The sequence below is a fragment of the Castanea sativa genome, chromosome 10 (assembly GCF_040712315.1).
Source record: "Castanea sativa cultivar Marrone di Chiusa Pesio chromosome 10, ASM4071231v1".
NCBI classification, from domain to species: Eukaryota; Viridiplantae; Streptophyta; class Magnoliopsida; order Fagales; family Fagaceae; genus Castanea; species Castanea sativa.
The window spans coordinates 1,397,784-1,410,970 of record NC_134022.1 but is presented as its reverse complement, the minus strand read 5'-3'; the positions used below and the strand labels follow the sequence as shown (position 1 = coordinate 1,410,970).

General features: G+C 32.4%; 1 protein-coding gene across 1 annotated transcript; it reads left to right on the top strand.

Annotated features, from left to right (window-relative positions):
• Positions 1-4,537: 4,537 nt before the first annotated feature.
• LOC142613898 (putative E3 ubiquitin-protein ligase BAH1-like) lies at positions 4,538-7,936 on the top strand. The gene is made up of 6 exons (XM_075786419.1): positions 4,538-4,911; positions 5,510-5,754; positions 5,859-6,107; positions 6,199-6,336; positions 7,293-7,351; positions 7,424-7,936. The coding sequence occupies exons 1-6, from the start codon at positions 4,731-4,733 to the stop codon at positions 7,518-7,520; spliced, it is 969 nt and encodes a 322-aa protein (XP_075642534.1). The 5' UTR covers positions 4,538-4,730; the 3' UTR covers positions 7,521-7,936.
• The last annotated feature ends 5,251 nt before the right edge of the window (positions 7,937-13,187 follow it).

Sequence of the window (13,187 nt, the reverse complement as noted above, 5' to 3'; positions counted from 1 at the left end):
AAAAAAGGGATCAAAGGAGAAGAGGAGTCTTGTATGAAGAGAGAATTTTTTTTTTTTTTTTTTTTTTTTAAGAAACCAAGGGAGAAGAGAAGTCTGGTACGAAGAGATAGAAAAAAAAAGGGAAAGAGACCAACTAACCAAGAGATAGGAGGACTCTGGTAAGAAGAGTGATAAAAAAAAGGAAATTAATAAAATAGTGTATACACAACTACAATAATCATGCATATACATGATTATTGTAGCTCTTTTGTAAATTGCATAACTATAAACAAGCTGATATGGGTCAATTTTAAGGAAAATTGTGTAAATTCTACATTTTTTTTCTACTATGCACCCACTAATGTGAGTTCTCTAACTACTATAGCTGTGTATATGATTTTTTATTCATTATTTGCGTTTCTCAAGCATGAATAAAGAGAATGGATGGTGATTATGATGCGTGAAGAGAGAGAAACGATTAAAACCTCAAGGAAGATTGATATTTTTATTCAATAGGCAATATAATAGATAATCTAATGTGAGTGTTTTTGAAAAGTGGTCATGTAATATAGAAAAAAAGTAGGTTCTTATACTAAAAGAAAAAAGTTTGGTTCCAAATATGTTTGAAGTTATCTTCTTCCAACCCATTATGTAGCAATTGAAGAGACAATTCATGTATATATTTGGTCATATGACTTTTTTTTTAACAAATTATGTGACTTGTCTATACTACTGTGGGGAGTAAAAGGACCCAAGCAGGCAATTGGGCCTTTGGGTTCTAGCAAGGAGGTCCGGCCTGTCTTCAAATTAAGAACTTATCAGTACTGCCAATTGGCCCATACGCCGAGGGTCCGAGCACACGTCCGAGGGTGAATTCCTCCTCGGATAAATCCAAGAGAATTCGGAGATTTACTATGAAGGTCAAGGCAAAAAGCCGGAAAGACTGTTGGTTAAGGGGGGGAAGCCCTGAACCTTTTAGATACACCAATGTTAGAAAAATATCATAAGCAAAGGCTACCACCTCCACATTAAAGACTCTGCACCTACCTCCCTAGCCGCATTAATGGGGAAGTGACCCCTGAACAGTAGGACCGAAACTTCTGGTTGCTATTCAAAGTACTAAGAGAAGAAATATCTATAAGGGAGGAGATGGGAGCAACACGTGGATAAAGCACTAAGGCAAGGAGTATTTAAAGGGGGTGAAGGCCAAAGAATAGGGGGACCAGGCAGTAATCAAGAAAGAAATTAAGAATTGTAAACCTTTAAGAAAGAAAGAGAAATAATACAGAAGTGGTCCTCGGCTTACGTCCGAGGAGGCCAATTTTCTATTATCATCTTCTATTTACAAGTATCTTTACACCGTAGCCTGTTATCAAATTCTCAGTACCTCTAACTTAGATTTCAAACCCACGCTCTACAAATTTCATTGTTTAAGGCTCGTTGGGCCTGAGCCCATAATTGTCTTTGGGTCCAAGTGCAATTGTGCACTTACAACTACTATTTAAGAGGTTTTTCTTGTTTGGATTCCTACTTTTTGATGCCCTGAATACTCTCAAATTCACATGTTTAGAAAATTTAAATAATTTAGACATATAAAATTACTAATTTTAAACTCCTAAATTTTAGATAAATTTTGAAAAACAGTTTACCAATAAAATATTTTGGGTAAATTACATATTTGGTCTCTATCCTTTACACTATATTTCAATTTGGTCCATATCCTTTCAATTGTGTTAATTTGGTCCCTACCGTTATATCTTGAATGAAAATTGCAGACATGACAAATGGCCAAAATAAAATTTTAGTTTATTGTCATATCAACAAAAGCTAATTTTTTATTTCGGCCATTAGACATATCATCAATTATCATCCAAAAAATAACAGTAGAGACTAAATTGACAGGGTACTAAAAGGTTAGGGACCAAATTAATACAATTAAAAGATTAAGGATCAAATTCAAATATGGTGTATAGGATTGAGACCAAACACATATATTACCAAAATAAATTTATTTTAAAAAAAAGTTACATACATTTTTTTTTTTGTTCTCTTGAACATGTCTACTCCCACATTCGCACTAACTTTATACTTCCAATAACATGCAGTTACTTCATTCTACATGTCTCTCCATCTTTATCATCCTTTATATTGCTTCTTCAATTTCTAAAAAACAAATTTAATATTGCACATCTTTTCCCACATTCTCACTAATTTCAAAGGAAGTCAATCGCTCAAAACTCAATTGAGAAGGTATGAACATATCATTTGTTTTTGATAAATTTTGTTATATTTCTTTCTCTTTCTCTTTGTCATTATTTCTCTAATTACTTTATCGCCTTCATAAAAGTATTCACTGCATCTTTAAATCTCTCATATTATAGATTTCTCTCATCTTAATTTGTTCATTTTTTAAGGTAGCCTCATGACACTCCTAAGTGAGCAACTATGTAAACTTCAAATTGGGATAAATGGAAAAGGGAAAATTACAATTTATCCACCCGCGGTTTGCCCGAAATTCAACTTACCTACCTGTTGTTTGAATTTTGACACTTTACCTACCTGAGGTCATTTTCGTTAGGGGTTTGTAACCTAGCTCCGCATTTGTCGTCAAACTAACACCTTTTAAACCAAAAACAAAACATAAAACGAATCAAACACTCTCCCTAAACAAAACCTCTCACAAGAGCTTACTATTTCAAAATCTTGACCATAGAGACCTGGATTGAGTTACTTAGACCGTCGACTTTTCATTAAACCAAAATAGTAAGGTCTCGTTTGGGAGGAGGGAATGGAATGGAATGGAAAAGAATAATTTTAGAATATTTTTCCATTCTCTGGTTTGGAAGTTTTAATGGAGGGAATGGAAAGTTCATTCCCTTATTTGGGAGTTTAAGTGGGAGTGAATAGAATGGGTAGGAGGGAACACTTATTCCTCTCTATTCTCTTAAAACCTCAAATTTTCATTCCTCCCGAAACTAGGAGGAATGGGAGGGAATGAAATTAAATCTAATGATTTTTTTACTAAAACTCCCAAAATACCCCTATATATTCAACTCTTTATTTTAAAATAGGGGTCTAATAGTAATATTGTCATAAAATGATTTCATTTCATTCCCTCCATGTTACTCCCAAACAAAATTACTTACATTCTATTCATTTTTATTCTTTTCCATTTCTTTATTTTAAAACATCCAATCAAAGTTACTTAATTCTTTTCCATTTCTTTCTCTTACTTAATTCAACTCCATTCCATTCCATTCCCTTATGAACTCCCAAACGAAGCCTAAATGTTTATATATATGATAACTTATCATAGCATATAAATAATTTAGAAAATAGTTGTACACTTAAGTTGTTGAAAACCTTCCATCAATTAACGTTACCATCTTCTTCTTTTTTAATAATTCAATTAAGCATGTTTGAAAGTAAAATGTTTATAATAAAAAGTATACATATTGCAATAAAACTAAAAAATGCTGGCAATGATGGTATTAAACATCACGTTAATGTGAAATTTTCCTAATTAACTAAAAACATTGACAGCTACTATTCAAATTTTAATTTATATTTCAATTTTAAATTTAACAAATAACGTATTTGTCATGATGTGAAAAAATGATTTCTTCAATTCACTTAAACGAGAATTAAAATAAAATATGATATTTGAATAAAAATATCCAACAATGAAGTTGTAATTTGCCCAATGAAAATAACACTAAAAGAGCCTCATCACAAGAGTAAAACGTGTATGATGAGGATAGTTTAAATAATATAGGACAAAACTTAGGTACAGTACCTTAAGTATTGTTTTTTAAGTTCTCCTCTTAAGATTCAGTCATGTGACTACTTAATTAAAAAATGCACTTCTATCTCATGAAAAAAAATTCACGTGACTGAATTTTAAGAGGAAAATCTAAAGAACAGCACTTAAATACTATACTTAAGTCTTGCCTAATAATATATATACATGGATAGTTTTATAAAGTATCATGTAATGAGTTGGAAAAGATAGTTCTAAATGTGTTTGGAACTGATCTTTGTCCATTCTAAAAAAAGAAAAAGAAAAAAAGTTGCACAAGCAAGCGAATACTCTAAAACTAAAGAAATCGCCATTTTGGTCAACTTAGTATTTTCAGGATTGTAAAGGCGTGGTTGAGTTGACTATATACATATATATTGAATCAATATTTTGAATATATATAAAAGATAGTTCTAAGTATGTTTGGAACTGATCTTTATCCATTCTAAAAAAAAAGAAAAAGAAAAAAAGTTGCACAAGCAAGCAAATACTCTAAGACTAAAGAAATCGCCATTTTGGTCAACTCAGTATTTTTAGGATTGTAAAGGCGTGGTTGAGTTGACTATATACATATATATTGAATCAAGATTTTGAATATATATAAAAAATAGTTCTAAGTATGTTTGGAGCCGATCTTTGTCCATTCTAAAAAAAAGAAAAAGAAAAAAAGTTGCACAAGCAAGCCATTTTGGTCAACTCAATATTTTCAGGATTGTAAAGCCATGGTTGAGTTGACTATATACATATATATTGAATCAATATTTTGATCGTTGAGAGAACTGAGGAAGGTAAAAAAGAAGTTTTCAAAAATTTCTCGCCCTTCTTCATCAACCAACTGGTTATAAAAAAGAAAATGAAAAAAGAAAACCAAATACTGGTGAAAATATTAAAATCATTCAACCTGTACAAAATCTAATTATTGAAAAAAAAAGAGAAAAAGTTGGGAAAAAAAATGAAATTTGGAAAGGCGTTCACGGAGTACCTGCATGGAGAACAGGACAGGTTCTTGGAAAATTATGGGCATGTCGAATATAACACTCTCAAGAAAGTACTCAACACCTGTCGAAGCTGCAACGCTTTACGTCACTCTTCCACATCTGATTCTTCTGGCTGCCAATGCCAATCTTGCCCATGTAAGTTTTTTATTTTTACCCAGAATTATTTTTTCAGCTATGGTGATGATGATTTTGATAATAGTTTAGCTTCTTCTCTTTTTTTTTCTTATAGAAAAATCCTTGTTCAATAATGGGTTAGCTCTCCAATCTAAGAGATAGGGAAATGGTGATGAAAAGTTGCTTTTGATGAAGCAAATAACAGTGAAAGGTCAATTCTGTATTCTAAGTAATTATAAGAATCAAGGGTAAACTCCAATCCAAGTTGAGTTTTTAGTTTTTGATGAAAGGACGAAGAAATGTTAGTTTTGAATGAAGTCAACTGTCATAGGACATTCTTAAGTATTTGAAAAGTTTATATTATTGTCTTATTTAATTTTTTTTTTAAATTGTACTAAATGTTAAATAATTTTTGCTTTAAGAATATCTGAAGGATGAAGGAAGAGGAATTTTTTGTAGGATTATTACATTCCCATTTGTGAGAATTCTGCATAAGGCTTTATCGAGACCTATAATATATATATATATATATATATATATAATTTTTGTTTGTGCCATGATTGATTTTTTTGCTTCTTTGACATACTCTAAAAGTTATGAAGCTTTGTGGAATTGGTAGTGTGTGATCAGAAGTTCTTTTCTGAGTTGATGAAGGAAGCTTCACAAATAGCTGGATGCTTTAGCTCGAGAGTCAGGCATCTCCTTCATCTTCATGTTGCTACTGGAATGCAAAGATATGTATTGAACTTGCGTCGTTGTTTCAGGAATGATCAGCAAGCCATGGTACGAGAAGGATGGATGCTGATTGAATACGCTCTCATGAATGCGATTGCAATCAGAAAGATTCTTAAGAAGTATGACAAAGTATGCCCCCAATTTGTCTATATCTACTAATTAGACTTACTGATTTTGTTGATATTTTTTCTGTATCAAACAATGACTTCGGTGATTTTAATGTTCTATTTTAGATTCATGGATCTGTAAACGGAAGGAATTTCAAATCCAAGTTGCGGGCTGAACATGTTGAGCTTTTGCAATCACCTTGGCTTATAGAATTGAGCGCCTTTTACTTGGTTTCTAATGGATCAGATGATGGAGACTTTAAGGAGTTTTCTAGTAACTTTTCCTGTGATTTCCATGCGAACCCACCTGTAATGACATTGATGCTTCCGCATTTGATAAAGCTAGAATTTGACCTGACTTGTGCTATTTGCTTGGTGAGATCTTACTATCAGTCATACTGCAAAGAAAACAAAATTTTGGATTTTGTATGTGTTCTCTTATGTCTATTTCATTACACTTTTACAGGATATTGTTTTTAATCCGTATGCTTTGAGTTGTGGTCATCTTTTCTGCAAGTCTTGTGCTTGTTCATCTGCTTCTGTGTTAATCTTTGATGGCCTTAGAGAAGCAAGTCCAAAGTCGAAGTGTCCAATATGTAGAGAGGTTTGTATTTAGTATATGAAGAAATTGGGCAGCACTAATTGATATAAAAAACACCCCTTTCTATGTCATTTTTGTCTTGTCTTGTATTTATTTATTTTATCTAGGAAATGAAAAAAATTGATATTTTAAATTACAATTTGGCATTCCACTTTATGCAAACATATAAACTTGATCTTATTATACAATTGGTAGGGCCTTCTCACTTGCTTTCTCCATTTTAATAACAGATGCTTTCTCAGTTAAAGTTTGCGATTTACTTTCTTAAAAAGTACATTTGTAGTAAATGAGCAAAGTTCCATAGCACATGTTGAAATTTAAACTATTGGTTTCTAATTTTTTTCTAGCTAATAACCAATTGAAATACGAAATTGTAGTTAGGTAATTCTGGTATGCTCAGACGTGCCAGTTGGCTATTGCAAGTTTGTGTTTTGAAACATGTTACTGGCCAAAGACCTACAGAGAGTACCGGTGTGGTACTGGCCAAAGACCCTCCAAAGATTAAGTTAAAGAACTTTCACAACTCTAGAGTGTCAAAGCTGGGGTCAATTATGCGTACCTTGGCTTCTGGAAGCTTTGGGTTTTTATAGTAGTATAGAACCAACCTTGATTTTCTTGGCGGAGAAAGTGTTTCCTTATGGGGAAGATCTTCATAAATACACGTATATCATGGGATTCTTACCATACAGAGATTTCATTGATTAGGGCTAATTGTAGAGCGCAAGATGTTTCCATTTGGGGTTTCTTTGAGACCACTTCGGCCACATAGATGCCATGTGGGTCTACTACCTATCCTCCTGCGTCCGTTTAACTTGAAAAAAATTTGTTTTGATATAAAATCTATGTCGCTGTTAACCTCTAATGTTTATTTTGATATGCAAATTGTTAGATCTAAACAAAACGAAGATTTAACATTTAAGTCATTTACTTGATCTCTTTCTTAATATGCTCTGGTGTAGGTTGGAGTATATTCCAAAGCAGTGCACATGTTAGAACTGGATATGCTCTTAAAAAGAAGGTAAAGAGATGTAAACCTCCTTTCTTTGTATAAGAAAACGTTATCATTATTGACCCTTGAAAATTCTTACAGGTGCAAAGACTATTGGAAGGAGAGACTAAATGTGGAACGTGCTGAGATGTTGGCTCAATCTAAGTTGCATTGGGACAAAATTGCATATGGGTATTGACTGTGTGTTTATCTGATAAAACAAGAAAATTCATGTAGTACTAAAGAATTGTGGCGGATTTGGTTGTAGCTTGGAGCCTAGCAGCATCTTCAGTCAGGTTTACTTGTGAGCAGCTTGTGAAAATGGTTTACTTTAACATTTGAGGAAGACATCTATTTTTTCCTATTACCAAGTTGATATGGTATGAAAACACTTCGATGGAATGTTGCTCGATATATGATTTTGAGTGTATTTGACATGTAATAATGATTTGGTGTAATCTAAGGAAGACACTCCATCTCCACCATCCCGGATTTTGCTTGAATCCTACTGGAGGAGAAGGGGCTTCTTCATCTCACTTTGTTCCTTTAAGTTCTTTTTAATACATATATTTCAGGTATTCATAAAAAATTAAAAATAAATAAATAAAAAGATTTGGTGTGTGCATGGTTTTCTTGGTTTGTTTCCCATCGGTCCTTTCAAAGAATTATGCTTATTTAATATGCGATCATTGTATAATACGCTATTAGAATCTCATTCTTTCTCCCTAAGGTGTGTATGTGTTTGTTTCTTAAAAAAAGAGTGCAATGTGCTGTGATCAACATGCTGTTGCAGATTTTGGTGCTTGACATGAGTAGGTATATAGAATTCTTCTACCACCGTAAACAAATTCTCAATTTTTGCTACAACTGGATAAACTGAGATAACTGTCTGACACTTTCACATGGGCCCATTACTTTTTATTCACCAATCATAATCAATCAAGTGGGAGAGTTGTAGCAAAAATTATGCATTTTTTTTCATGGTATGAGATTTGAGGTATGTTTGATCTGAGGAGTGTAGCCTTATAATCTTATTATTAATTTCATGTTGGAATTCTTTCTTTTCTTGGCGACAAGGATCATAAGTTCATAACTCATAAAGTTTGAATCTGGGTGGGGGTCTTTTTTGCTTTTTATTTAAAGGCGGTGGGAGCAATTCTGAATTTTATAATCAACTCCAAAACTATACTCTAATTGAAAAGGGGGATACTCTATTTACTCACAGAAGAAAAGGCAAATATAATATTGGCTATAGCGTTGTCATGATAAACAAGGAAGGATTGAAGACTAAATACGTGACCTTTAGCTTAATTAAGGAAGTGAAGCTTGGGTATAGTTCTTCATGGTCTTTGAAGAGAGTCCAAATCTTCTGTCTCACTTTTCTTGCTCCACTCTATACTCCACCAATAAAAACTTGCCACGTGTTCCCCTAATTAATTAAATACTATCATTATTGACTTATTAATGCTAGCTTTATTAATTAATAGTAGTATTTAATTAATTAGGTGAACACGTGACAAGTTTTTATTGGTGGAGTATAGAGTGGAGCAGGAAAAGTGGGACAGAAGATTTGGACTCCTTTGAAGAAGCTTTGCTAGTAGGAAGGAAAATTCTTGAGAAAGGCATTTGTGGTAGAGTTGGAAACGGAAGTTCAATTTAGAATTTGGATTTTGGAAATACTTGGCCGCCACAACTACATACTTCCAAACCCATTAGCACACCCAAATGCACATCACATCTAGCATGGTTCAAGAAGCTAAAAGATGAAAACGTTAATAATTGGAAAGAGCAACTATTTAGAGAAAATTAGGGGATGAAAATGTGTTTAATTTTTCTTATAACTAAGCTACGTTTGGATACAGCTTAGTGAAGCATGAGTGGTAGAAATAGAGGCATGTATCAATAGGCTACTCATTTCTCTCCCTATCGACAGACCCATTCTTTGGGAGGTTAAGGATTGAAACTTAAACTATTTAGGTCCTTTTTTCCAAAGTGCGTAACTTCTATGGCAGAAGCCATCTTTGAGATTACTCATGTTGGGGATCAATTCCCTTCTTGGATTTCTATCTATTGAGAAGTTAAGCTTACTTTCCATGGCCGACAAGCTTTTCTTTCATGCTTGCTGGGTGAATAGTTGACAGTCATTAAACTATTTGCTGTAGCATTATTTTACTGTTATATTATCCCGCCGTGACTTTACCAAGCTTTCTTTTCTTATTTAAGTGTTAATGTTATTCATTTAGTATTTTAGTTATTCTGTCGTATTATATTCCTGCTATAACCTTTGTAACAATTGTTTCTGCTGTGGGCACACCATACGCTCAATACCTCTGCCGAGACGCGTCCATATTAGGAGGGCTTAACTTGTGCTCAAATTGGCCTAAAGTGGGTTTAATTTAGGCCAACTCCAACTCCCTTACCTCAGATCTTTGGGCCACGGAGCAGCAAGAGAGACTCAAGCCCAACAACACAATAGGCCCACCACAAAGACCATTGGATTTATTGTTGCATTTATACAAAGGTGAGTGTTCTTTAGTCCATAATTTTAGTGAGTGTCATTTCATAAAACCTTAAAAGCCGTTGATTTAATTTTTTCTTAATAAATTTTATGAAAAAATAAAATAAAAATGAGCATTTTATAAAATTATAAAATATATAATCACGGAAAGGGCCTTTTCAAAAAAAAAAAAAAATTTTGTTCAATCATAGAGAAATTGACTTTAACACTTGATTGATTTATTTAAAGAACTAGCTTAGTTTTTTTTTTTTTTTTTTGAGAATGAAAGAACTAGTTGAGTTGAACCTGCATTTTTCAGGGGAAGGAGATAAAGCTGCTTTTTATTATTCATTATTAATTACTAGTCTCTAGTCCGTGCAATGCACGGAAAAACTTTGCATAAACGTATCATGTATAAGATTCCAAGTTGAAATTATAAAGCATAACGAAAATATTTGATCACACAACAGAAAAATATAAGAAAAAGATGTGGCTATTGTCAAAAGACTAATCCATGGCTATATAGTTGACAAATTCAGTTATAGCAAAAAATGAACCCAAAAATTCAAATGTTAAAACTTTCAAAAAGCCAAAAAAATTAAAGAATCTGAATATTTCGAGCCTAAAAATTACTGAAACAAAACAATATATATATATATAGAAAGATGAGTTACCTTCAAAAGAATAATTTGTTGATATAGGCTGAGTTTGGATACAGCTTCTTCCGCGTCTGCGTCTGAGTTTTTTGTTTTTTTTTTTTTTTTCTTCTTCTGTTGCAGCAGCACGGGTCAGGGGGGACAAGGCTACTGTTCATGTTACTGTGCATGAACAGTAGCCGCATTTTGCTGACTTTCAGCACATTTGTGGGTCCCTTGTACTGTTCATGGGACCCACAAACTTCACTTTACAAAATTTTTTTTTATTAAAAATGGGTCCCACGGTACTATTCACACATTTAAACATTATTTTGCTACAGTGTTTTCAATTTTCAGTTTTTAGTTTTCAGCAATAAGCTCTATCCAAACGGACCCATAGTGTGTGTTTGGTTCCAAATTCAAAAATCAGCTTATTTTTGCAACTATTCATAGGTCCTACTGTACTTTTTAATACTTTTCATAGGACCCACAGTACTATTTCAGCTAACTTTTACCTTTACTTATAGTACTTTCAAAAAAAAGTTTTCAATTTTAATAAAATAAACAGATCACAAACAGACCCATAGTTATTGAAATCTGATAGATAATTTCAGATTTTGCACACAAAAAAAAAGTGAGAAATCAAAGAATTAGATGTTAAAATTTCCAAAAGTCCAAAAATAATAATAATAAATTAGATGATTCAGAGCCTAGAAATTATTGAAACAAAACAAAAGAATATATGACTTCACAATAGGGAAATATAACTAAAAAGAAATATAACAAAAAGATTGGTTACCCCAGGTGAAAATAGCTATAGCAATAGTGGAGCCACTGGTATTGTGGTAGCGAGAGAACAATATCGAAGTTGTGTTTGTTTTCTTGGTTGTTTAGAGACTTTTGCTTCATGTAGGATTTGAAGTCTTAAGAAAAAGAACATCGTTATAATAGAAATTTTTTTCTTCCAAAGCCAAAACTAATCAACAAAAATCAATGAAACCCTGCTATAATATAAAAATATAGATGCACACAAACAAAATCACATAATAATCCAATATCAGCTACAAAATTTTTTTTTTCAAATCTTTAATTCACAAACGCCAAGAAGAGGAACAAACATAAGTTAAATCATCAAACTAAAGCTAGCCCAAAGCATACATACATACATTCACATATACTTATCATCAACTGCAATGTAACCCTAGCCAAACAATGTGAGAATCTACCATTCTACATTAGATTAAACCCTAAAAAGAACTTCGTTTTTTCAAACATAGTAAAAATTTCGAGTGAATTGCAGTAGCTGAAAATCTAGCATTCAAACCAAACCCTACACCAACCAATACATTCACGCATACATACTTACATACATACATACATACATATATCATCATGTACATCCTAAATTCAAAATTTTTAAACTAAAAAAAAATTAGGCGATCCTAAACCAATAACCCAAACAACACTACAATATTTAGAAATTAGATGTACATAGACAAACAGTTAATCCTATACTAAAAAAAATTCAGAATTTTAGGGGCAAACGGAAAACAAAAAAAACAAAAACAAAAAAACAAAAAAATCTAACAAAAATATTTGCCAAGTACGAAAAAATTCTAACCAAAAAAACAAAAACCGACAATATAGAAGCATATATTACAAATAAGGAATTTGATATGTAGAAACCTTAATATATCAGGCCTTGTCATTGAATTATATGCTGAATCCATTGTGAATGTGCTGCAAAACTCTTCCTATGCTAACAATATCATCTCCCCCATATTGGATGACTGCAGATTGTTGATCTCTCACATGCAGCGGATCCAGATTAAGCACTACTTCCACCAAGCAAATCGTTGTGCAAATAGTTTAGCTAGATTCAGTTTCAGTCAGACTTCTGATTTTTCTTTATTTGATAGTCCACCTGTGGACATGATTGATGTGTATGAGGATGGCCTCAATGGGGTATTCTTTAATAGGCTATGCCCTAAACATTTTGTTTCTTCTTAGTTGTTTAATGAATCGTCTGTTCACCACAAAAAAAAAAAAAAAAATTGTAAGTGAGGCTATAATACCTCTGCCACTATGTGCTTCCCAAAATGCAAAATATCTTATTTTTGGTCAAAGCCTCATGCTACACTGTATAAACATGTCACCTAGATGTACGAACATGAAACCTGAACAACACAAATACGGAAGGGAGACGACGGTTACAGCTTTTGAGTGAGAGAGATAACGGGGTTTAGATGTTGTTTTCACTTTTTAATAGGATTAGTAGTGTTTTAGTAGGATAAATGTTGTTCTCACATTTTAATGGGATTAGTAGTGTTTCAGTAGGATAGGTAATAGAGTTGCAAAAATATAAACAGTTTAAATAATGTATAGATCTTATGTATTTTTTTACTGGTTTTTTGTTTTTTTATTTAAATAATACTGATGTGAAAAATTGTGGAGAGTTCAAAGGTTTCGGTTATATATATATATAGAATAGGTTTAGTAGTGTTTCAGTAGGATAGATGTTGTTTTCACTTTTTGATAGGATTAGCAGTGTTTCAGTGAGATAGGTAACAGAGTTGCAAAAATATAAACAGTTTAAATAATGTATAGATCTTATGTATTTTTTTTTACTGGTTTTTTGTTTTTTTTTTAAATAATACCGATGTGAAAAATTGTGGAGAGTTCAAAGGCTTCAATTTTATATATATATATATACTAGTATTATGCCCGTTGGTGT

What these genes read in the sequence shown, in the direction of transcription:
- LOC142613898 (XM_075786419.1), top strand. Translation starts at nt 4,731, where the DNA reads ATGAAATTTGGAAAGGCGTTCACGGAGTACCTGCATGGAGAACAGGAC. An exon ending in TTCTTAAGAAGTATGACAAA is followed by an intron (nt 5,755 to 5,858) that starts GTATGCCCCCAA and finishes GTTCTATTTTAG; the next exon opens with ATTCATGGATCTGTAAACGG. An exon ending in GATATGCTCTTAAAAAGAAG is followed by an intron (nt 7,352 to 7,423) that starts GTAAAGAGATGT and finishes AAATTCTTACAG; the next exon opens with GTGCAAAGACTATTGGAAGG.